Genomic DNA, 27,219 nt, shown 5'->3' on the forward strand with positions numbered 1-27,219 from the left:
ACGAGGGCCTATTGAGGGCCTGCTTGATTATGTTGCGAATCAATTCCATGCCATCCTCCTAGGATTTCAACTTGCATAACGTAGCTTGGGGCTATTCGATTATTGATTTTCTTGGCAGATGTCTTTTAAACTTTCTCGAAGATCTTATTATCTGCAACGATCATAAACCTACCCTTTTTACTCCTCCCGACTCGCAAATATCAGTCATCGATCTTATTGTCGTAACGCTTCCTGTCCTGACTCTTAGTAATTGTTATACAGAACTCGACTCCATTTCTAGTGATCACTTTCCTTTTTGTTTTTTTTTTCGTTGTTATTAACTTGAATATTCTTCCTTGCCTAAGAACTACATTCAAGTATAAAATTAAACTTAATTCTCTTCAAATGAAAGTCTTTATTCACAACTTGTATTGACTTTGCTTCTATTTTAGTAACGACAGACGATGCTACCTCTTAATGTGATAGTTTTCTAAAAGAGCTCAAAGGCACCCTAAACTCTTTGTTCCTTCCTGGATCACATACTCCGAAATCAAAACCGACGGTTGAGAAACGTCTCCCCTCCTCCTTAATGGACCGAAGAACGTCAGGCCGCGGTTGACGCGAGGCGAAGAGACTCTGGAACCGCTAGTCAAGTTCAAAAAACTATAACGCTTATAAGCGCACTCTTCGGCATGCAGATGCGTCCTCAGAAGAACCAAGAGAAGGAAATGGAAGGAACTATGCAACAGTTTTAACGCTCATACTCTGTCTACTAAAATTTGGAGGTTGGTCAAAGCTTTTAAAAACCGACGTTTAGCTTCCGTTATGTTATCTAGCCGGTCGCTGTCGGCTGCACAGGAAAATGCAATTAATAAAATCTGTCTTCCCTCTTGTAGTCCTTGAGATATCATTTCAGAGTGATCCTTCTTGAAAAAAATATCCCTACGCAATGAGAAAGCGCTAAATTCTTGGACAATTCTTTTACTATGAAGGAGTTACTCTTAGCTATTGATTCAGCCAAAATTAGATCAGCTTCAGAGGCCGACCAGATTGATTATAACATCATTAAGAACTTAATACCGGATAGTCTTTCCGTGCTATTACAAATCTATAACAATCTTTTTTGTCAAGGAATTTTCCCTGCGGAATGGAATAAGTCAATGATCGTTCTTATCCCTAAACCAAATGGAAAAGATGTCAGACCGATCTCTCTTCTCTCGTGCCTCTTAAAGATTATGGAAAAAATTATCTATCTGAGGTTGAAGTGGTTTACTGCCAATGCCATACTGCCGCTTAACCAAACAGGCTTCCGCCCCTAGTGTGCCTGCTCTGACAATCTTGTTGCTCTGACAAACTATATTCAGGGCGCCTTCATTAATAACGTCCTTACTATATGTCCATTTTTGGATATCGAGGGAGCGTTCGACAACGTGCAACGTTCAACAATTCCTTTTATTTTGATAGAAGATTTACAACGTCTTGGGATCCCGCCTAAAACCGTTAAATTCATAAGTAACCTTCTTTCCAACAGACAAATTACGTTTATTTGTGATGGCGTGCTTAAAGGTTCATATATCGCTTTGAAAGGTACCCCTCAAGGATCCATTCTTAGCCCTTTGCTCTTCAACCTCTACTGTGCGGATATTAATAAATGTCTACATGAGGACATCCTTCTCTTACAATATGCGGACGACATCATTATCTTCTCATCAAACCAAAACGCTGAAGATGCTAGATAGTCGGTCCAATCTTCACTAAACAATATACATGCTTACTTGAGAAACAGGGGCTTGGAAGTTTCCCCCTCAAAAACCCAATGGATGCTCTTTACAAGGAAGAGACAGTCACATCCGGATATTAAACTACACATTCAGAACATAGAAATTCTTAGAGTACAATCTGCCATCTTTCTGGGCTTCACTCTCGACCCCAAATTGAGCAGCAAAGAGCACCTAAAGACCTTGGTCAATAAGGGACGCAATCTTACTAATATACTAGCTGTTCTCGCAGGCACTAAATCGGGATCTCATCCAAGCTTACTTCTCACCCTTTATAGAGCTGTATTTCGCTCTGCTATCGAATACGGATGTTAAGTGTTCAAGCTCAAAGGCAAGACTGAATTTTTACAACTGGAAAGGTCAACAGAAACCTGCGTCTTGTTCTCGGATACTGACTATCTACATCTATTAGCGTCATTATGGCCGAAGCAAAGGAAACCCCTCTTAACATCAGATTTGGCTATATGTCCTCGAAGTTCATTTATAAGGCTTTCTCCAGGAAGAACTCCCTAGTGCTGCACAGCTTTGAAAGCTTGGAACAGGCTGCATACTCTCCCTCAAGAAGACAGCGGACCCTAGCTACTGTACCTGCGTTCAAGTACTATGTAATGCAGAAATACTCACTTAAAATCATCTGCAGATCCAACATGCCTTATACTTATAAACACAGTTATGAAAGCTATTCTTATGTCCATCAATTTGACAGTTCCCTCACCAATGTCCCTAAGAAAGCGAATAACCAAATATACCAAGCTCGATTCCTAGAAACTATAACCACATACGCCAATCGCGATCCCATTATTTACACCAATGGCTCTAAGTCCGTTAGCGAGGATCTGCAATCTATTCACCAGATCTTAACGTTGCACTCAAATTCAAGCTTCTCCCGGAGACTTCAATTTTCTCGGTCGAGTCTTGAACTATTCTTCAGGCGATTAATCTTATTGAAGATGATGTTGTGACGAGGCTTCCATCTGTTCTGATTCTTTAAGTGCTCTTCAGGCTATATCGTCTTACAACTCTAGAAATGCGAACCATATTACATTAGATATTAAGGATCGTCTGTCCTTTTTAACGCAACATGGTTTCAAAATTAATCTTATTTGGACTCCTGGTCATAAAGGTATAATCGGTAACGAGACTGCAGATCACCTTGCCAATGAGGCCGCCCTTAGTGGACACCGGCCTAAATTTAAAATACCATTTTAAGACTTTTTTATGATCTCCAAGCAATCCCTCAACACTAAATTTCAAGCGCACTTAGACAACATTTAAAGGGCAGCTATATGATAATTTTCATAGAAGTAACTCAGCTAAGCCTTGGTTCTATCATAAAAATCTTAAAAGAGAGGAGATCGTCACCATTTCCAGAATTAGATCTAACCATTATAATCTAGCATACAGCCTGCATCGTAAAAATATTGTCAATTCGCCTGCATGTCCTTGTGGTGATCCAAATCAGGACATTAATCATATCCTCTTTTATTGCAAACTTTGTATTCATAAATCAACTAAATTTCGTGATTACCTGAAAAAACACGTCCCGTTTCATCCCCTTAATATTCATTGTATGATTAACAATCCCCCCTCTACCTTGTGTTGTTTAATTACTGCATATCTCAAATCTTTAAATCTCAGTGTCTGATTTCCATGAACATGTTTTTTGTTTTAAGGGAGGGGCGGGAACTTTGTTTCTCTCCTCTCCTCCCAGGCGGCGCCCCTGGTTACTTGTTTCAGCTACTAGGTTCACCCTAGTCGGAATTGCTGCTACTCCGCGGCAAGGGCCGATTAACATCGAACAAGAATATATTGAATGCACCTATTAATCATACAGATAATATGAGAATTAGAATCCCAGGAGGATTACGCAAGGATCAAATTTTTATCGTATTGGCTTTAGGAATAGGAAGTGGTATTTACACTTGGGATTCTGTATTAAAGGAACATATGAAAGAATGTGAAAAAGAACTACAGTTAAATGAGGTAATCAGCGAATCGTACTTAATGATACGATTATAACCTGTATAGTTATATTATCGTATATTTCACGATTATATAATACAACGTTTGATTGTATGTGTGTGTATGTGTGTGTGTATAAATTATAATTACAATTATCTTACATATTAATCATTATCAGTATAATATTATCGATATAATATTAGTACTATTAATATTATATCGATAATAGTAATAATATTAAGATTTTCAAACAAAAAAATAAAGTTTGCATGTTTAATAAAAAAAGAACAAAAAAATAATAAAAATATATTGCAAGGATTTTTATCATTTGTAATTCTTTCTTTAAAAAACTATCACTGTTTGTTTTAAAAACAAATTTTATTATAAGCAAAAATTTTATGAATGATATTTTTTTCTTAAAATATAACATTGTAATAAATTTTAGTTTGATAACGAGAAGCAAAAATCTGCTAGTTAATAAGTTTAGCCGATTGGGGCTTGCAGTGATTGGCGGTACTTTTTCTATAATAGGTTTCAAGTAAATATATATTTTGCTCTATTTTTATGAAGTTAAACAAACATGAAATAAGGATATATGATTAGAACGTAATACATTTTCTTATGCAGATTTTTTATACAGCCATGGTTCAAACAGCGGGAGGCAGCAAAAGCTGAGGAATTTGCAAATTTTATTTATGAGCAGCGGAAGAAAAGAGCCTTGGAGTAGAGGAAAAAAATTCAACTGGAGCTCACGATGTAAACCTTTATCAATTTACATATGTTTCTTTATTAATATCTTATAATTTAAATAAACAGATCAGATGTAAATATAGCATGGTACAATAGAATCTCTATCGTTCCAATAAAACTATTACATAATCTTATTGAATGATCTCGTAATCTATTCTTGAAATTTGCTACCATAAAATGGAATATATCGCACCACTGCTTTCCAGTCTGTAAAGTATAACAGTGATAACCATGCGCTAGTCCCATAAGCCACTGTAGATGTCCTAAAAGAATTATTTGATATCTTGAATAAAAGATATCAGATAGCTAATGTAGTACAAAAGATTATACTTATATCAAAATAAAACAAATCTCTCTTGCTTTTGATGTAAGAAAGAGAGAAATATATGAAAATTATAAAAATAAAACTTTGTTATTTATTTCATGCAGTCATTTAATAGTTAGAAATAACATACGAATGATATCATATTCAATACCATGGGCGTATCCAGGGAAGTGGTTTTGGGTTCAACCCTCGCCTAAAATTTTTTATTAATTATTTCATTTTAGGATGATCCCGTTAGCATATATTCCGATAGCACACATCCACTCATATCGATCGATGTTTAATAATTTTTCACTGCTTTACTAAAAAGAATATTTCATTTTAAATTAGCCAATTAGCGATATAGTATATCAAATCCCTCTTTTCCATTTTTAATGGTAAAAACATACAACTTTACTTTTGACTTTGTGTAAACTTTTGCTGTCAAAATATTTTTTTCTTCTCGTTATAAGATCATATAAGTAATTTTTAATAAAAAGTAAATCAATGCTCAATAAAATAATCCGTTAAAGCTTAGAACATAAGCAAGATGTACTTCGCTATTGTTATAAATAACAAAACATTATATTTAACAAATCAAAATATAAGCGTTTCGACCTTACATCAGCAGGTCATTTTAAAACTACCACATTAAAACAATAACATACTAAAAATTCCAAAAAATTCTAATACGCATACAATATAAAAACCTAAAAAATATTCTAGCAACAAATGCAATCCTGATATGACAATCTTGATATGACCGCACGAAGTTATAAAATCTTCTCTTACACCTGTCCATGTTCAGGACTGAATCTCATCTTATTTTACAGTATCAATTTAATAACAATATAGCCATAATAATTTGCCATGGTATATGGTTATTGGATCTCTAAACGCATAACAATACACCTTGTCCATAAAATCGTGATGATGTATTGCTGTATTACTATCAACAAAGATGATCAGAATCACAGCGCATAATAGTATGTAAAACAATCAGTGTTAAGACCAGAATTCCAAAGGTAAAAAATATGTCATGTTCTTTACAAGTTTTAGTATGACATTGTTTTAATGTAGACAGTAGTTTTAACATTGAAAATGACCTGATGTAAGGTCGAAACGTCTGTATTTTGATTTGTTAAATATAATGTTTTGTTATTTATAACAATAGCGAAGTACATCTTACTTGTGCTCTGAGCCCTTTAATGGATTATTTTAATTAATTTTTAATACTTCTATTACTTCAAGCTTTGACAGAATATGCAATACATAAAGAAAATTTTCATAAAACTTTTAACTCGAATATATAATTGATACATTCAGTAACAAATACAATTGCTCATTGAGCGCTTAGTGAACTCTTGCACCTGCTTAGTCTATGTTTTTATAATTATTTTTATAATTATTTTTTTGAAACAGTATTACAGAATAAGAGAGAGAGAGAGAGAGAGAATTTTACGTTATTTAATATTCTTATTTTGCTCAGAATGTTTAATGTATTTGTTTAATTAATGTAAAAGTTATGTAATGTTTGTAATAATAATAATATTAAAGAATTAAATATTATGTTTGTGTAGTAGTTGTATTACTTTCTTCAAAAAATAAAGTAAAAGTTACATACTATACAAAACGTAACATTTTTCTTTTTCAAAATGAGATACGAGGAGATATTAAAAGCTGCAAAAGTATCCAAATGGAATTCATTAACGTTAAAAATTGTCGAAAATGTCACAATAACGAAATTAGTGCTGTGACGTTCTTTGCAGTGCAACTGCAAAATCCTATTTTTTTAGTTCTCATTCCGGTTGGTTCATGAGGACCATCCCTGGATACATCTGAGGAACATCCCTGGGTTGATAGAAACCCTCTCCCCGAAGAAAATTCCACGATACGCCCATGTTCAATACTCTCTTGCACATTAAGAAGACTACATCGAAGTTGGAATACCAAAAATACTGGAACACTCACCAATTTATTAATTTGATGTTCTTTTGCAGAGGCATTTTTTTTTTATATTGAATTTGCAGTAACAAATCTTTTATTTTTATGCCAAAGAAAGTAAAAGTTGGAGCACTTCAGGAGTACAGAGAATAGGAAACAAGAAATAAGTCTCTGCACAAAATATAAAGTTATCTAGTTCAGAAACATGATGTCAAGCATGGAGTATAAAGAATAGGAGATCGAACTAGGCTTAAAAAGTGTTGTAAACACTTTTGACGACAATAGAGAAAAATATCAGGGCGCTCCTCGTCTCGATTCCAGGTCGATCGCAGAAAAATTTGTCGCATGCTGCAAGAGTGTCACTAAATGAGCATCTACAATAGTCACAACGATTGTTTGCACGCAATTCGACAACAAATTCTAAACGTCAACTTGCTGTGCTGTGATTGGCTGAGCTCATGCGACACGCCTGTCGCAGTCACAGAAAGTTGAAGTTGGCTCGTGTTGGCTTATTCTTAATACCTCACTAGTGCAGCGAGTGTAGAAAGCTTAAGGATTTTGTAGGTAGCGAGTTGCCCAGCAGCATAAAAATAATAAAAGAAAAATTATAACAACAGATCGATTAAGGCGTTCATCCTGTACGGTCATATTAATTTGTGCTCGTGTAACAAAGATTATTAGTTACCAGTTATAAGAAAAGTTTCGATCATTATTTCTTATATCACATCACACTACAAGCGTGGGCTTGTCTACAGACAATCTGACTTATCAATTAAGTCACTTATTCCTATAGGCTCAACTCTGTACGACAAAAGCTCTTGCTACTACGATAATCATGCGACTATATGTGATACTTCTGCGACATTTCATATAACATTCGACAGCTTGTGCGACTATACGAGACTTCAAAGCCGCTTTTTTATATAAGATGCATTCGGCATTGTAAATCGGAGGTATCCGTTTGCTGTTTTACCTCGAAAATCGTTCGACATCTTGCATGATAGATATCATCTCTTTCTGCTAGATATCATCTCATTTGTGTTTGGTATTAATATTTCTAGAGTCAATCGAGCTGCTCGATTCACTCCGGATTCAAAGCTCGCAGAGCTAATGCAAATTTTCGCGCCTAAATTAAATTCATAACCTGTATATTTATGATAATGTATCCAATTGATTCATTAACACATAATGTACATTCATCTCTTTTAATATTTCTGTTTTACAAATAGTGTATTTGAACTGTTATAATGTCTGAGTCTATAAACAAATGCTAACAAATAGATATTGATGGAGTACATTGTGTATAAATATAGTGAGAAAAATAAGTTTTTAATTTTTTCCTCTTTATGAATTTGAAGTTACATATTTGAAAACAAAGAATTTGATAGTTAATTTTTAGATCAAAATTTATATTGCACATATAAAATGAAATAAGATCAAACTGCATTAATATATTAAAGACTCTAACGAATATAAATCAAGTGATATAACTTATAAATTGCTGAAATTTATTTTGCAATGTAGTATTTTCTTTTAAAAAAACACCTTGCATATGAGTCTGCTACATTCATGTGTAATGATCTATTTTTAGATATAAGACTATTATCTATTTTTAGATGTAAGGATGAAATACACATAGTCTGGAATAGAACTGCGAAATATAGAATGCGTCATTGAAACAACCATTCAACGCTATTCTGCGTTATCCGAATAGCGCTAATTGGTTATTTTAATGGCGCATTCTCTATTCCGCAGCTCTTTTCCGCACCGTCCGATTTCATCCTAAGACTATTATCAGTTTCTAGTAAAGCGAAAGAAATTTTCAATTAATAGGGTATTTTTATTTATTTCATAAAAATAAATAATTTCATTTTATAATCCAACCTTAGAAGACAGTTTACAGCTTTGTATCGTTCGAAATTAATTCTTAATAATCGGATTGCTTGAAGATAACGTGATCAAGCTTGCCATCTACTAGCTCGCATCTTAGATGTTTTATCTTAATGGGTGAATTCAGTACAACCGCTCTGAGCGCTCTTGCATCTGATTGGCATATTCCGTTAGAACTTAAAATATAGACCAAACAGATACCAGAGCTCACTGAGCGCTCACTGAGCGGTCGTAGTACTGAATGCACCCATTGATGAACGCACCTATTAGTTGCAAGTCGATCACAAGTTTGTTGCGACAGCCAATCTGAAGCTTGCATTTTGAAATCAATGCTTCATATTGACTACCGCAACAAACTTGCGATCAGCTTGCAACTAATGTAGAATCGGCTTTAGGCATATTGGAGCGTGCGACGCGAACAAATCTCTTCTTATTACTCTGTGAGTTGGACCCAATTCTTAGAGTGTATTTACAAACTTGCATAGCCGCATAAATGTATGCATAAAAAAAATTATCCAATCACATTTCTCCAATAAAGACGCACGTAAAATGTGATTGATGGATAATTTTCTTTGTGTAGATATACCTTTAAGCGGGGAGCACACTCTTGCATAACGCACAACACATAAGACATAAGAAATTCAACCAATCAGAGTTCTTTATTTTATGGAAAGGAAGGAAACAAAGAACTTTAATTGGTATATTTTCTTATGAATTACGTATGTATTATGCAAAAATCTGTGCTCTCCCCTCAGGGCCACCACACAAAATAAACTGCATAAGCATAGCACAAAATCACTAGACTAATGATCCGACATAAAGACGCCATATTGATTTGAATAAAATTTTTATTAGCCCAGCTATGCGTATGCAGCTCATGTCATTGGTGTATTTTAGATCATCCAATTAGCATTTTAGATCTGGAAGAATACATTAATAGCAGCGAGCGCACACTCAACTGTTGAGTCCGCTGAACGCAGCCATTATGTATGATAGCCTTTATTGATCGAGACCATGGATTACTACGTATACGTGATACATTTTCGATTCTGTATCTTTAAATAAGGTAAAAATTACAAAAGTGAGAAAATTTTTCTAGGTGTTAACCAATAAAATTATTAGTATTCTAGTAAATTCGGTCACCTTTGTAATTTTCAAGATACAGAATCGATCCTTTTGTCTTTTTACATCATAGTATACACATGGAATTTTACAAGAAAGTCAATTGTATATTTTGAAATGAGGTGAAAATTTCAAAAGTGAGCAAATTCACTAGATGTTGACTGATTAAATTATGAATATTCCAAAAAAATTTGCTTACTTTTGTAATTTTCACCTCAGGATATTAATCATGAACTTTATCCCTAGGATGGAAAGTGAAAAGTGAAAATTTTAACCGTTGAAATTAAGACTTAAACACAGACATAAATACAGGTAACAGGGAATAACAAGCCGTCCAATCAGAGCTCTGGAATATAATCGAATCTTATACATCAGAGCTCTGATTGAACGGCTCGTTATTCTCTGTTACTTGTGCCTATTGCCTGTGCCTATTGTGTTTAAGTCTTTAATGGAAAAATTTTTCACTTTTCACTTTTCATTTTTCATCCTAGGAAAAAAGTTTTATGATTGATACCCTGTTCGAGACATACAATCAATTTCAAGGTGTTGTATTGCGCATAAATATGGCTGCACGACCACTTAAAAATTGTCCCTAAATGCTAGCATGACTTTCACAAAAAAATAAATAAAAATAATCATATCTATAAAACTATTACAAATTAAATTAAAAGCTAATAAAAAAATAATAATATATAAAAATTCGAAAACATCATATGTAATATATAAAATCGAATCATCAAACATTACATTCATGTCAGTTGCAAATAAAGATGCCATCAATCAATAAATCTGGTAAATCTGGTAATCCGCGCATGTGATTGGGTGATCTTGCTACTTATCCAACAGGAAAAATTTACCAAAAGGTAGAACAACCGGTGGCTCTGACACCAAATGCAGATTCGTGAAAAACCGGTTGTGGGGATGAAATTTATCCCCATCGTCCGTTTTTTATCAATCAGCGTTCGATGTCAGAGCGCTGTTGCCCGTATGAGGATCCAAGCTAATCCAAGCTTTCCACCATAGTACATATATATTGGATCATCTAAAAAGTATCCGCGGTACTTTGTCACTAGATATATGATCATCAACACACATCTAGTGACAAAAAACCGCGGATACTTTTTAGATGACCCAATACTATCTGCGAGAGCCCATAGTGGAAATATCAATATATAAGGTGAAGTACTCCCGTGGGTGCGCAGTAGGAAAGTGCATATTCGAGTATATTTGATTGGCTACTTCCAGTACTGCTACCGCCATTATGTGTAATGTTTCACCTTATATACAATATTTCCATGCGAGAGCCAGTCAGCTAGGTATACCTGAACGCAGTGTTGTTAAATGGACCGGGTTTCAGACGCATGCGCGTCCAATGTAATAGCTTCAGTAACGTACAGATCACTAGTAAATAGGAGATCATTAGTCGCCCATGTAAAATTTTTTCAAAAATGTTGAAAATTTTAATATATTTTAATATATTTTACATATTTTATATATGTATACATATATAGAAATATATATAATATGTAAAATATATTAAAATTTTCAACATTGTCAACCCTAAGCGACTAATGATCTCTTATTTATTAGTAGTACCGATACGTTATTGAAGCTACATTGGATGCGCATGCATTTGAAAACCCGGCCCGTCTAACAACACTGCCTGACGCTCCTGACACTCTCGACGCTCTCGACGTCCTCGACGGCTCGGCCTCAGCCAGGCTCGGCGAGCACGTCCAATCACGTCCGACATAAACGTCACTTTGATGGTGCGCGCTACGAATGCCGCGATGAGCGAGGAGTGACGCGAATGCTACGACACGATTTTTCCCTCCCAGCTCCCAGTGGCTTCCAGTGGCTCCCAGTGGTTCCTAGTACCGCGAAGCAACGCATCACGGCACATTCGGCAAGAACGAAGGTTTGGAATTTTACGCGTTTCCGTGTTCAAGAACGGTTCAGTTGCTTCTATAGCATTGAATGTGCCTGGATATGAACGCCAAGCGTGCTCCGCTCGGTACAGTGGATCGACGAGTACGGCTCGATCGGGAGTACGACGAGCGGACGTAGAAGCGGCAACGGAGTCGTGCGAAGTTTTCGACGCGTATTGGTGAGGTGGTACCGAGTGGTGCTGTGATCGCCGGTACATACAGTGGTGTGTGCTAGCGGTGTAGTGGAATTTTCAAGGCGAAATCTCAGGAAAACCGTGTCTTCTTTGTCTCTCAGATCCGACAGGTAAATACAAATACGTGCATCATGCGGCAAGACGCGACGACGCCGATTAATGCCAATGATCGCGTTCTCGCTTTGTGTCTGTCGATATATTGTGAACACAATATATCTACCTACCTATATACGCGATACGATGCGCGACGTACATACGGTGACACGACACGGTTGACGGTGCTACACGACGCATCAACGTACCTGTTGATATCGTTCCGCTTCGCGATATCGGCGATAGGGCGAACTCTCCTCTAATCGCGCGATCACGGATAGCGATATCACGCTGACTGTTATCTAAGATTTTTTCATTGGCAGGACCATGGATTGTTTGACTTTACTTAAATTGCGCAACTTAAGTTGCGCAAATCGCTAAGATTTTTGCAAACAGATTGTTTTTGTGATTGCGTGACCAAAGTGATGTGAGCTATGATACTTCGTTTAGTTTAGTGCTGCTCGAAAATTTCGAAAAAAGGAGCCACTTAGAATTTTTTTCTTGTATACATACATCTCAGGAAATCTATAGATTGCGTTGAAAACAAACGGCTTAATTAAATTACTACGAATTATATATTGGGTCATCTAAAAAATATCCGCGGTACTTTGTCACTAGATATATGACCATCAACACACATCTAGTGACAAAAAACCGCGGATACTTTTTAGATGACCCATTAAATTATTACTTAGAATTAGTGGAGCTAATTGGGAAATTTGTAGCAAATTTAGTCTCTTGCATTACAGTAGATTGGTGCATACTAAAAACTGCTAGACATAAAAAATAGAATTTCTAATACATAAAAGCATACAAATATTATAAATGATTAAATTTCCAAAAATTATATTGTCGTGTTATTTAACAGAATTTATATGCATTATTGATATTTCTTTACATTAGGAAACACTTTTTGATGACCTTGATCTTGATGATATGTTATAGAGGTAAGACTTGAGATTGAACAACTTTTTCTTATAAATTAGTTGGTAAATTATAATATTAATAAGACTCTTACGAATATCAATTCAATAATAGTGAATTAATAGATTATTCGAGCCGTGCTGGATATTATTTGCGAAACTTTGTCAACATAATAATAACTTATTGATATTAATACATACATTTGATTAATGTATACATTTGAAGACAATTGATTCCTTCGGATTTATTACACATACATATTATATATTCAAGAAAGACTCGGATATAAATCATTAGGTATTAGGTATTTAATAGACTGAATTAGAATAAGATCACTGAAGACTGACCAAGTTAAAAAAGTCGAAACATATGTATTCATAACATAAGAATAGCCTGTTAATTCACTATAATTGGGTAAAGGTTTACAATATCAATAATAATGATATTTCTGGAATGATATTTCTAGAAAAAAGCGTCGCTCTGCCCCGCGGACCAAGTTATGAAGCGTTAAAGTTGACGAATATAGAGCTTGGTTAGGAAATTTACTCAAAATACTACGATGTATGTATTTTATATTTAAAATTAATAACTGATGTGTGTGTGTGTGTTTGTTCTATATTTGCCAACTCTAATGCTTCATATCTCGCGACAGAGCGATGCTTTTTTCTGCCAGATTCGTTCATTTCATGCAAAAACACGTCGAATGAGTGTATTTTTATCAAAATTTGAGGTGGCCGGGATATTGTAAATCTTTACCATTAATTGTCGGTCTAATATAGTTTTCGAGATATATTTATGTAAAACTCATTTTTAAAATTGTATTATTTTCTGTGTATGACACCTATATGATGAATAGTATACATAAGTGACCTTCAAAAGGTTTTAAGTGACGGTTATTGTGTTCAAAAATTCATCCAAAAGTTGTTATCAAATAAAATTTAAAAAATAATTTCTTATTTTTACCATATAAAATATTGAAAACTATCCTGTACTTTTCCTGTCGCCTCAGGAACGCCTCGTTCGACTTTCCACGCGAAGAGAGGTTCATCATTCCACCTCTCTGCCTAGGTACATATGATTTTCCATGCGAAACGAGATCCACCCCACATTCCCCCTGTTTAGGGACGTTCAACTTTCCATGCGAAGCAAGGTCTACCTTCCCCTTGTCTCGGAGAAAGTTGATGGGTTGGACCTTGCTTCGCATGGAAAGTCGGTCGTCCCTAAACAGGGGGGAGGTAGGATGGACCTCACTTCGCGTGGAAAGTCTTACGTCTCTAAGCAGGCTGGGAGGGAGTGAACCTCATTTCGCGTGGAAAGTCATGTTCTAGGCAGAGGAGAAGGAGAAGTTGAAGTCGCTTCGTTTGAAAAATCGTATCAGTAGCGCAACTCTCCTAATTTTATGTTGGTTATCAAAATGGAGTGCGCGAAATAAGTTGCCCATCTCATTTTCTTCTCTTTTATCTCTCTCCCCCCCCCTCTCTCTCTCTCTCTCTCTATTTAAATGAGTATTTAAATGAGAGAATGCATTTCAATGTTCCGTTTAAATATTGTCTTAAAACATACATGATTTAGAGTAAAAATTTGGAGGGAAGTATTATGTGTATTGTTCATTTGGTAAAATATTATATGAAACCTCGAGAGACTGATCTAATTCTTGTGAAAAAGTAATAAAGTGAATTACAAAAGTAACATAGAAAACCGAGCAAGAAAGATTTCTTTTTATTTATTGTATTTTAAATTTATTTTTTGGACATACAGGGTGTCCCATTTTAATCGATCATCTCAAATATCTCTTGAACAGTGCAGTTTAAGGAAAAATGTTTCAGACCAAAGTTTTGGAACTTTAAGAGGTACATAAGATGGTGCCATTGGTTTGACCTTGGGTCATCAAGGTTGAAGTAAGGTTACTTTGAATTTTTTAAACGGAATCCCCCATTTTGTATTACGTATTTTTGTAGCTTATCTCGGAAGCTTTCGAAAACACTATAATTAAGTTCATTTTTATTAAGTACTTCTCGAGTTATAAGGCTTGCAAGTTGCAGCATCGCCGGCATTAGTATTACCCAAAATGTCCGATCAACGGCTAAAATCTCTTGAATGTTGTTCAGGATCATGACCTGGATAATATTTGTCAAGATCAAGGTCATTGCAGATTGTTCCTCTTATTTTTATTTTTGCACTAAAAATTCATTTCTACATAAAAATGAAAATAAGAGGTACAACCTCCAATGACCTTTGAACTTGACAAATGTTATTCAGAATGAACACATTCACATGATCCTGAACAACATTTAAGAGGTTTTAATCGTTAGTCGGTCATCTTGCGTAATGCTAATGCCTGCAGTGCTGTAACTTGCAAGCCTTATAACTCGAAAAGTACTTAATGAAAATGAACTTAATTACAGTGTTTTGGTAAGCTCTCGAGGTAAGCTACAAGAATACGTAATGAAAAATGGGGAGTTCTATTTAAAAAATTCAAAGTAACCTTGCCCTGACCTTGACAACGCCAGCCAAAATCAAACCAATGACACCATTTTATGTCCCCCTCAAAGTCCCAAAACTTTTGTCTGTCTGAAACATTTTTCGTTAAAGAAATACTGCACTGTTCAAGAGATATTTGAAGTGATTGATTAAAATGGGATATGTATATCCTGTATACATATATGTATATAAATTTTCTTTTATATCAATTTTCTCATAACATTTTCATAGCATACATTTATAATTACGTAATATTTCTTTATATAAATATACATTTTTAAGTTAATTTAATATTTTTCTTAATTTTTCTACATTTTTTCTTTATTTTTTAAAATATATTTACAATTTATTTTTATTAATTTTCGTATAAGATTTAAATTATTTTATTGCATTAGTAGGTTTCGCGTCGCATACTTCAACATGCTCTTAACAGCTCTTATTTACTTCAACGCATTCGTTGGAATGCGACGCGAATAAATCTAGTGAGTTTTGCGAGTTTTTTGACAGAGCGAAAAAAAGATGAAAAATGAAAGAAATTTAGGTGGTAATTGTGGCAATGCTAGCTAACTTACTTATTTCACGCATGCGCATTTCATTTTGGCTCGACTAACATTGACCAACACTAACATCAAAAGTAGCAACAGAGAGTTGCTGTATATACTGTATATACTGTATATACTGTATATACTGTGATCGTACGCCCCGAGGCAGAGAGAGAGGTGGAGTGGAACTCGCTTTGCGTGGAAAGCCAATCATATGCCCGTTAAAATATAGCAGAAATAAGACATTTTTAAAACATTTTTTAAAACTTTATTTGTTAATAACTTTTAAACGAACATCACTACTTAAAACTTTGTGAAAGTCACTTAGAATCATGACCTTGACAACACATATCAAGATCAAAGTCATCGACGTCACAGAAGTGTCCCTCAATGTAAAAGTTCTGAGTTCTATGTAAATAAATCTGGGCCCATATTCTGTACACATCTATCGACAGTTGTCAATGTCGATAATTAACGATAGCCAATGGCAAGGACTATCCTAGAAAACAAGCGCGGTTCTCATTAGCTGTTGCTACATAACGATACCGACGACAACTGTCGATAGACGTACAGAACATGAGCCCTAAAAAATTGTATATAAGATCGCCAATTAATTTATAAGAAAAAGTTGATCAGACTCTCACCTCTATAACATATGTCAAGGTCAAAGAGATGTCCCCTAATTTAAAGAAATATCGCATTACTTCATTGTCAAAGTTGATTATATAATATATTATAGGATCGTATTATATATGTGATAGTTGTTCACAGATCTGTAAACGCTAACGCTACCAATACACTACCTCGGAAGGAATAGCGTTGATGTTGTTGGAATAGCGCGCAGTTGTGACGTAACACCCTACCATTAGTGACGTCATGATCGTGTTTGTTAGCGTTACTTGCAACTCCGCGAACAGCAGCGCTAAATAGCATCTCCCCGAACGCACCCTGGGTATTTTAGAGGTTTTATTAGTTTTTATTGAGGTTTTTTTTTATAAATTTGATATTTTTTTTACATAATATTTAGTTTACGTTGTATTTATCATTATTTAATTACATATTTAAATAAAATTAATTATAAATGAATTTTGTAAAAATATAATGAATTTTTCAAATATTAAAAAACTACTTCTATGGAGAAAATAAAGAAAGAGAAATGATGACATTACATACATATATAAAATTACATATATAAAATCATAAAAAACATTCGGATAGAATAAAATAATCAGCTCAAAAGAGTGGTGAATGTATATTGTACATTATATATTTTATAGATATTTAAATGTAATTTAGTTTCAATTTCAAGTAAATTTACAAAAAAGGACTTATAAAACCAAATATACATTAAAATAAAATATGCCTTTAAATAAAATTATATTACAGTTAATATTAAAATATTATAAAGTATTATATATACAAAATTATTATATAGGTAAATTTATATCAAAATTTTTTGCATAAATTCAAATAAGCGTAACTCTGCAAAAATGGTCGCAGTTAAAAGATTTTTTTTTATTTTTAAAGGTAAAGTCTTTACGAAACTTTCAGGGGATTTTGAATCTATTACCTCTATCTGGCATCTTTTATAAAATGAACACGTGTTTTTTTTTAAAGAAATTTACATAGTTACAGTTTGACGCACTTTACGGGATGGAGTAAATTTTTTTTGTAAATGATAACTATCGTAAAGTATGGACTTTTCTTTTACAAATTAAGAAAAATTAAGCTATGATTTTTTGTCGAGGAGATACAGTGTATCAAACTTACCAGGCATTTTATTCAATTACCGCCAGCATTAGCAGGTTTATCCAATGCGCAGCACGAAAAGAAAAGGAAAAGTTGCTAATCCGATTTTGCGCGCGCGTGTGTGTATGTGCGTGTGTGGGAGTATATTTGCCATTTAAAATATTGTGTATTTCCGCCTCGTCTTCGAATGACCTCTTGTAAACTTGCACGCATATTGATGCAAGCTCTAATTGAAGGATTGAGGAATTTCCCACTATATTCGATGCAATGCTCCATATAGCAACAGAAATGTGTGGAATCTCGTTAAGATATCGTGCTGGAATATTACAATATCTCAGATATTTAGTAGACGTCTGGATGTGTCGTATATGGCAGATATTAATAGGATGTACTAATGTTCGCACTAAAGAAAGACTAAGACTATATCTCAAGTATAAGCGAAATATATTGTTATGTTATTCCTAAGATATTTTGTGATTATTGTTGCTTATAGTAAAATCTGAAATGTTATCGTAGGTATATATATGTCATAAAGATATATTGGAGATAATTATAGTATCTAGTTGGGATATATTTGGGAGAAAATATTCTAATAATAATGGATTTACACTGATTATATAGAAAAATATTACGATACAAAAAATATTACGATAGTATGTAATTTTGAAGGTTTCTGACATGCAAAACCAAATTCACAGTCCAAATTGCTCCATCCAGCAAACGAGAATGGATTGAAATGAATTGAAATGGATTCAGATTTTCAGAAATATTGATTCACGAATGTTAAAATGAATGCTTTTCAATCCTGAATGCATTTTATTCATTTATAGGAATTGCATGGAGCATATATCTATACCTTTCAATTTAAAAGTAATATTAGCTTTTTCTGTGTATTGTGAATACTGTTCAATTCAAAATTTTGAATAGGAAATGCAGTTTTTCAATCCAATTGCATCCAATTGAATCTAATTGAATCTAATTGAATTCAATTAAATCCAAAAAAAATATTCGCTATTTATATATATATATATATATATATATATATATATATATATATATATATAAAATACGCATTCAGATAGAAAAAAAAATTTCAATCCATTTTAATCCATTCTCGTTTACTGGGCATTACATTCCAAGATGTTCTAACCTTAAAATTTCAAAAACACTCACTTTTAGGTCAGAATATGTTAGAAACCTGACATAATAGAGCAATTTGGACTACGGATTTGATTTTAGCATGCCAAAAAAAACTTTCGAGATTACATACTATTTATGTCAAAATTCATGTTGGCCTGTGTTGTTTTTAATATGTGTATTAATTAATCGATGTAAATAAAGACATTATTGTAGTTGCTGCACCTAAACTAATACAATACAACAAAATTATATAAAAGAAAATATATTCTATAAAGTTCAGATGACATTAATTTTACAATATAGATTTGAAAAACAAAGCAAAATAAAATAATACAAAGAATAAAAATCATAACATATAAATACATTTCATAAATGATATAAATATATGAAGAACCACCAAAAACAGATAAAGTTAGATGTTAATTTAAAATATTACGCTCATGAAGAAAGTACATATTTATGAATAACACAGCAATGATTTTTTTACTTGCATATGTTACTAAAAAAATTAAATTTTGTTTTAACTATTTTCAACTGTATTATGCTGAGTAAATCTCAGTTGGACATCTTGCAACTATAGTCAGCTAAATATAGCAGCATGTAATTGGACTATATCTAGACTCTATATAAACAAACTATCTTATCGTAGATCTGTGATTACATGTCTGATTAGGAATGTGTACGACTACGACATGTCTTGTTAGGGTGCGATTACATGTAGCGCAGTACGTGGAACAGAAATTAACAAGGTAACTATAGGAACCGCGCAAACCGTATCGTTTGCTTTTCTCCCCTCTTATTACATAAAGTGCGGTAAGCGGCAACAAGGGCTAGTAACAAATTCACATTACTAAGCATTTTTTAATAGAATTAATTGATTTAAATGCAATTATTAAGTAAGTCCGTTGAAAAAACAAGAGTATTGATAAAATGTGCTTAGAAATAAGTTAATATATTTAAAAAATTCATATTAAAGTTAATTTGTCATTAGCCCGTGCTACTTATCGCGCTCTGTGTAATAGGAGGGAAAAGAAATAAGCGGCACGGTTCCTATAATACCTAGTTAGTTTCTTTTCTGTACTGCGCTACATGTAATCGCATCTTTATATTTCCACTAATTAACAAAATAAATATTTTTCTCTAAATGAACAAAATCTATTCGATAAGTTAACAGAACATTATATTACATTTTATTTGTAATCACAGACTGGTCATGACTGTCCTTTATATCTTATTATTATATCTACAAATTATCAATCAAACGACGAATATAGTACGTTATTTAAAGTTATTTAAGACAATATTATGATATCATTTTGCAGTGCAATTTCTAAAGTTGTGCTTTTGTTTTTCAATAAAAATTGATTTTAAACTTGTATTTTTTCTGAAACAATAAGATATTTTATTAGTAAAAGTCATCTTAACTTATTATTAAAACATAAGTTATATTAGCGAACGAACACCGAACGAATAGCAAATGCAAAAGTTTATGTTGTTATTTTCCAAACAACACAAAGTCTAAAATTATGACATAAAATGTCTTTAAGTCGTCTTTTAGACGCAAAGAACGTCTTATGACCTGATTTTAGACATTTTTTGTTGTCTGGGTTGTTATACATAAAAGTCGTACAAGTTTAATTGCTATGTGCAACAAACAAATCTAATCGAATGTTAACCCTTAATACACATAACTCTGACCTATCCACCCACATCCGGATATTTCTAACTCATTTTTTCTTTTGCTTGTATTTCAGATTGTGGTGCATCGATTTTAACTAATTTTTTTTAATCTATCGTTTGAAGACTGAAAAAAAAAAATTTTTGAGAAAATTTTAGAAAGTCTAAAATGTCGTAACACAAAAGATATTTTGCAATAAGTGAAATGAGATCGGAAAAAAACGTGAAAACAATGAATTTTTTTTTCAAAACCTCATATTTTTATCAAAAATAAATGAAAAAAGATTTTATCAGTGATGAATTAACAGTGATGAATTAACAATTATTGAGCCTTAAGAAATTAAGCGAAATTAAGAAATTAATTTTATTTTTTGTAATTTGTCCTAAAAACGATATTTTTTTTGCAAAGTGAAAATGAGTGATTTTTCAGTTTTAGTTGATTTTTCAGTGGAAACTAATCATAAACCGAAAATCTTTGAATTTTGATAGAAATAAATAAAAAAAGTGATTCTAATGTTCTTCTATGATAAATATTAATAATTACAATTTACTATTATATTTATTGCATTTGCTGCGGGAGTCATTAACGAGGAAGAAGAAGAAGAAGAAGTTTCTTTTTCTGATATTAAGAACACAATAAAATTGACTTAAATCATTTTTTTATGATATGCACTCATGATTAAAATCATAAATAATTTAATTAATCGTTTCTATTTACATTTCAACTTTGCAGTAAGTCCGGATTTTTTGACATTGTACCCACAAGGGATTAGAGTAACCCCAATACATCTTTACACTGTTACAATACGTCTTTACACAATTACGTAGCTAATGACGCATTAGAAGGTCGCCGAGCAAGGGAATTGTAGAGGTGAAACTTAAGTTTTTTTCTCTTCCAGTTTCAGCACCACTGCTCAAAGCGTGTTCAAATGCCTGAACTATGAAAATCGGGTAGAATTATGCTAACCTCTCTTGTGTGTACTAAGAGTTAATATTCGGTACGATCAAGAAAAAGAATGAGTTGTTCACAAACACAAACACAAATGTCCAAACATTCGCGTTCGCTGGATGTATACACGGCTTTAGGTTATATCTATACAAGCATGTTAGACTGATTCTTGTATAATTCATTTTTCACTTATCTAATGATGAGATATGGAGATTTCCAAAATTGACAATAAATGCAACTAATGCATAGGTAGATATAACAGATCACATCCGTGGATGCAGTGCGCGAATGGCGGAAAGCAAGGATGCCTGATGCCATTTCAGGGACGACATCGAGATCAATGCCATCAGTCGGCGACTTAGCGCGATCAGTAGCCATACATTTAAGCATCTATGTGACACATATACAACTCATGCTTAGATGTGTAGCTACTAGTCGCAGTTGACCGCCGACTGATGGCGTTGATGTAAACTATGCCTGAATTCGCATCCAGAAAACGGCTATGAAAGTGAAAATAACCGAGAAGGTAAGTCTGCTCGTCGAGCAAATAAACGATTGATTTTTACTTATGGATCCAATCAATCGCATTCAATCGCTCGCAAGCAGGCCACCATCTTTCACCACTATTTCCATCATGGAAAAAAAATCAGAATGGATTCCGATTGGAATTGTTCATTATTCATATTGTGCTATTATTAGGGCTATTGTGTTTTTGCGGAGTAAGACGATCTATACGGTATCTGAAGACAAATTTGAGACAATCTTAAGTATAAAATATAATTATAAACTATCTGAAAGATAATTTTCCTAATTATGCCTTTATATGTACAATAATTACTATTTCATTAGTTCTATATAAGACACCTTAGAAATGACTAGAAAATATCCTATCTGTTTCAGATGTCTTCAGAATATCTTTAAGATATATTATACATATTTATTTTATTCAGAGTAAAATATTTCCTGAATATATCTTATGCGGGAAGTGTATTCATGATTTAGTCATTATAATAAACTGATATCTTATTTCGTATATCCGCGATGATTTCAGTATATCCCATAGATTTCCATTACTATGTGAGGCTGCTTTAGTTGCTGCAGATTTGTTAGCGGTTTTTCTAATCTTCGTGAGATGTTTTCTTCGAGGAAATTAATTATAATTCTGGCGGTATGTGGGCGAGCGTTGTCTTATATCAGAATAAAATCAAGATGCTATCACATTCACTAATGAGCGCGGATTTGAATCCCATTGACCATTGTATGGGATATGATGGGAAGAAGTCTATGAAAATTAAAGGAATAGCCAACAAATCCGCAGCAATTGGAAGCAGTATTGCATCGAATATGATGGGAAATTTCTTTGTTTCTTTTTTAAAGAAGACCGCCTCGTCCGCGATTTTTGATCTGCGGTTTTTCCGCGGATCAAATGCCGAACGTTGGACAAATGCCGAAGGGACTTAGGGAAATCCTGCGGGACGGAGGTATTGCGGAAAGTCAAATTTGCCACTCTTATCCGAAGTAAGAAGAAAGAAGTACACAAGGCTCAAGAGAAGAGTCAAGAGGAATCCGAGGCTGAGAGGATGCCCGAAATTTGATTCTGGGAGACTGGTCGTTTAGGAAAGTCAGAAAGGAATTCTGCTCGGAAGACTCGCGTGAAACGGAGCGCCAAGAGGAACATAATTCGGTAATTTATGCAGTGTAAAGCGGAAAACTATTCAGGAGCTTCGAAAATCGCTTAGGCCGGAATCAGACTATGAAGATTGAGATTGACATTGAAGATTGAGATTAAAGATTTAAGATTGAAATTTCACCAATGAGAACAAAGAAGTTTTGGTTCTTTTTGTTTTGATTGATCAAATTTCAATCTTTTATTCTTCAATCTTATTCTTCAATACGTAATCTGATTCCGGCCTTAGAAGAAACACTATCTCGCCGAAATTGTGATTGTCGGGACAACGACAATCTGGAAGGAGGGGGAGGGGGGGGGGCAATGTTATGCCCGTATTGTGCCGACACTCGTGCCATACCGTTTCCGAGCGAATCGAATTAAGAAGACCTGAAGCCGCTGGACGACGAGCAGCAGCACAGCTGTTTAACGAGTTTGACAGATTTGGCGATTGAGACGTCATTTCGCTCGGACATGCTCCGATCGCTTCGGTATTTCACCACTGTTCACGGACGCTTTGCTTGTACGAGTTTTTAATAAAGTGTTTCGTTCTCTTCTTAATCAACGTGTCTTTTTATTTCGGGAGTGCGCATTCGCTCAGGCTAGCGATTCGCGAAGTGACTAACGCACGGCGAGTGTAACATTTTCAAACTCCAATTAAAGCTTGCATCAATATGCGTGCACATTTACAAGAAGTCATCCGAAGCGGAAATACACAATTTTAAAGAGCAAATATACCTTCACGTATCTTCATTCCCCGCGCACGCAAAATTGGAACCAGCAACCTTATAATGCGCATCGGGTAATGCTAATGTTGGCGGTAATTGAATAAAATAGATGAGTTTGATACATTACATCTCCTCGAAAAAAAAATCATATAAAGCTTAATTTTTTTTAATTTGTAAGAGAAAAGATCATACTTTACGATTGTTATCATAACATTTACGAAAAATATTCACTTCTCCCCGTAGAGTGCGTCAAACTATATCAATTTCTTAAAAAAAATACATCTTTATTTTTAAAAAGATGTCAGATAAGGGTAAGGATAGATTAAAAATTCATTGAAAGCTTTGTAAAATACAGACTTTACTCTTGAAAATGAAAAAAAAAACTTTTAAATGCAACCATTTTTCACGGAGTTACGTTTATTTGAATATATGCCAAATTTTGATAAACTTGCTTATGCAATAATTTTGTTGACGAGTTTATATATACGAGTTTAGACTGAGGAAAAAAAAATTTTTTTAATCAGCTTCTCAGCTCAAAATCTTCTGTTTCATGCCAAAAGAACATTTCTAAATTTTTATCAAAAATATTAAGATTTAGGGTGCAGTCAAGTTGCATTTGATTAACCAATCGGAAGAAAGAATTTTACTAATTGATTAATAAAAAAATGCTTCAAAGCATTCGTAGTAGCAATTCGACCACGTCCTTTCATAGTGAGATTTTTAAATCAAAATTTCGATTTCCTCAATACATGTTTGATTTGATGCAAACATGACTTAATTTAGATTTTAAATATGGCACTATATGTTTTTTGATCGCTGAACACGATGCAATAATTCATTTAGTTCTACGATATATGTCTTAAGAAATACAGCTCGATTAATGTAAAAAGATGACTAAATTTTAAGTTTAAGGTTGATTTTAGCAAGGTTCCAAGCGTTCAAATGCGTCGTTATTCTCCTCAAATCCAGTTAAATGTAACTTTTAAAGACCTTGTAAGAGATTCCGAGAAAATTCCAATTGGATCTTGTTTTGGGTGAACAGACCTTCAATTTGAGGGGAGTAATGAACGCTTGAAACCTTGCTAAAATTTACCTTGAATTCGAAATTTTCATTTTTTCACATTAATTAGGCTGTATTTCTTAAGGCACATATCGTAGAGTTAAATGAATTATTGCATTGTGTTCCGCGACCAAAAAATATACAGTATCACATATAAAATCCGGATTAAGCTATTTTTATATTAAATCACACATGTTTTGAGGACAATTGAAATATTGATTTATAAATTGGTCAGTAGCGACTTATAAATCTTAATATTTTTAAATAAAAATTTAGGGGTGTTCTTTTGACATGAAATGGAAGCTTTTGAAAGGTTGATTAATAAAAAATATTTTTTTTCTTATCAGTCTAATATACAAGGTGGTTGTCCATAAATGTCTGAGCAAATATCTCGCAACTGGTTGAAGTTACAAGAAAGTTTAATAAGAGAAATTGATACGACTCCGAGTCAGTACAAATAAAATTTGTTGCCTATTCTTGGCTTTTTCGAGTTATGTAGGTTAATATAGGTTTTTTTTAAATAGGTACCTATAATTTTTTTTTGCATACTTGTATAGTAAGGAGCATTTGCAATCAAAATCATATGTAATAAAAAATTACTACTATGTATTGTTTACTAGATAATTGATCTTAAATATTGAATCTTAAGAAATTAATTTTTTTTATCACAATTTGAAAAACGAGATTTGTAGCGAGGAAGCATTTTTTGAGAGAGCATTTTTAGCAAGGAATACGAGAAAAATAGTAAAAAAAAAATTTCTAACCAACGGGTAACCAAAATAACAATTATAAACAAAAAAAATTGTCGCTTTGCGTGGAAAGTCATGCGCTTCTAATCATATATACATATATACACGATGGATTTATTTTTACTCTCATGGAAATGTTTCTTATTTTTCTTATTCTAAATATTACGTTTATTCTAAATATTATGTTTTTAATATTATATATTATACTGTGATCTAACAGTGCCAAGAGTTTACTTCTTTAATTTATCATGGTAACACTTGAATGGGAGTAATAAAGTAACGCAATTTTGTCATAACGTTTTGAATAATGTTTTGAAGGAGAATTAAATAACTACATACTTTGATTGGAAGGGAAAATATCTTTGAATGAATTACGATATAAAAATTTCATATAAGAAGAATTAAAATCATTTGGATCGGAACTGGAAGATTCTGCAATAGGAATACAAAGATATATACTTAGGTTTCATTGTAAACAAAAGTTAATGATAGTATCATTTGGATTATATATTCTTTATTTGATATTTAACTTTGCACCAGTTGTTGATATTAAATCTTTTATACCAATAATACATACAATAATAATACATTAGAGTTAGTATTATTCATTTAATTTAGTATGGTATTTAATTTGGCGCCAATTGTGTTGATATCAAATCTTTTTTATGAATGTTACATAAAATTTTATGGAATTTAACTTGGCACTAATTGTTGATATCAAATCTTTCATATGAATGATACATATCATTAGAATTAATATTATTTATTTAATTTGGTATGGGATTTAACTTGGTGCCAATTGTTGATATCAAATTTTTTATACAAATGATATATATAGTTAGAGTTAAGTAAATAACAAAGATACCACTTGTGTTTTACTTTTTAATTTCATAGAATTTAACTTAATTAAGATTCATTTCTTAAGACTTCAGATCTTAATTTTTAATTTTATACATTAATTTTTTTCGATAAGTAATAAGTATCACGACATACATATCATTGGAGTTAAGTAAATTTTATGATATAATAATTTTTATATTATTTATAATAATTTTTGAAGAAGAATTAAAGCTATATTATTACTTGAATCAGAATAGAAAGACCTGCAACAAAAATATTTTGCAGAAAAATGAAATTACTATTACTTTTTTTTTTTGAAGGTTGGAATAAGAACTTTCAATGCAAAAATACAAAAAGATATAATATGTTGTACTGTTGTACTTAGTAAAGACAGTACAATTGCATTCTAACATATTACTTAGTATCATTTGGGTTTTACTTCTAAAAAATACGTTATTATTTAATAAAGATAGTAAGTTTCAACAATTGGGTTTACTTTTTTAATTTGTAATATTTACGTTTTAATAGGTTGGAATAAGAAGGTAATAGAATTTAACTTTGTGCCAGTTGTTGATATCAAACCTTTTATACAAATCATACATATAAATCTGAGATTTCTACTAAGTAGATTTAAAAATCCCACCATCATCCCCATCGTCTTATAAATATTGCGACGCTGGTCATCTGACATTTGTATTTAATGAAAATATTTTTATAACTTACTGTAAATGCATTGCCGTTACAAAACTTAGAAAGTTTTATCTTTTACT

General features: G+C 32.9%; 2 protein-coding genes and 3 long non-coding RNA genes across 9 annotated transcripts in view; 2 read left to right on the forward strand and 3 right to left on the reverse strand.

Moving 5' to 3' along the window:
- Nucleotides 1–3,495: 3,495 nt before the first annotated feature.
- Nucleotides 3,496–4,876, forward strand: LOC147908450 (uncharacterized). 4 transcript variants are annotated; one of them, XR_015546149.1, is made up of 3 exons: nucleotides 3,504–3,740; nucleotides 4,165–4,257; nucleotides 4,347–4,876. It is a non-coding gene; the product is annotated as an uncharacterized LOC147908450 (long non-coding RNA). The 4 variants fall into 4 exon arrangements; XR_015546151.1 differs by having other exon boundaries at nucleotides 4,360–4,876; XR_015546148.1 differs by lacking the exon at nucleotides 4,165–4,257 and having other exon boundaries at nucleotides 3,496–3,740; nucleotides 4,360–4,876.
- UQCR-6.4 (Ubiquinol-cytochrome c reductase 6.4 kDa subunit) lies at nucleotides 4,483–10,385 on the reverse strand. Of its 2 annotated transcripts, XM_011056430.2 has the most exons (3): nucleotides 6,745–7,051; nucleotides 4,946–4,987; nucleotides 4,483–4,732 (listed from the first exon to the last, which is right to left on the reverse strand). In XM_011056430.2, exons 1-3 carry the CDS (start codon nucleotides 6,777–6,779, stop codon nucleotides 4,621–4,623), a joined length of 189 nt encoding a protein of 62 aa, XP_011054732.1. In that variant the 5' UTR covers nucleotides 6,780–7,051; the 3' UTR covers nucleotides 4,483–4,620. The 2 variants fall into 2 exon arrangements, 1 of the variants encoding a protein (XP_011054732.1); XR_015546152.1 differs by lacking the exon at nucleotides 4,946–4,987 and having other exon boundaries at nucleotides 6,745–10,385.
- Nucleotides 10,386–11,386: 1,001 nt separating this feature from the next.
- Nucleotides 11,387–27,219, forward strand: part of cno (adherens junction formation factor afadin) — a 153,175-nt gene continuing 137,342 nt past the window's right edge. Inside the window, exon 1 of the mRNA XM_087409543.1 lies at nucleotides 11,387–11,961. The gene's annotated coding sequence lies outside the window, so the exon portion shown is untranslated. The remainder of the gene's footprint in view (nucleotides 11,962–27,219) is intronic.
- On the reverse strand, nucleotides 16,137–18,656 carry LOC147908451 (uncharacterized). The gene is made up of 2 exons (XR_015546173.1): nucleotides 16,695–18,656; nucleotides 16,137–16,570 (listed from the first exon to the last, which is right to left on the reverse strand). It is a non-coding gene; the product is annotated as an uncharacterized LOC147908451 (long non-coding RNA).
- LOC147908452 (uncharacterized) lies at nucleotides 18,671–22,777 on the reverse strand. The gene is made up of 2 exons (XR_015546174.1): nucleotides 21,176–22,777; nucleotides 18,671–20,584 (listed from the first exon to the last, which is right to left on the reverse strand). It is a non-coding gene; the product is annotated as an uncharacterized LOC147908452 (long non-coding RNA).

The sequence above is a fragment of the Acromyrmex echinatior genome, chromosome 9 (assembly GCF_024713525.1).
Source record: "Acromyrmex echinatior isolate Ae372 chromosome 9, ASM2471352v2, whole genome shotgun sequence".
Lineage (NCBI taxonomy): Eukaryota > Metazoa > Arthropoda > Insecta > Hymenoptera > Formicidae > Acromyrmex > Acromyrmex echinatior.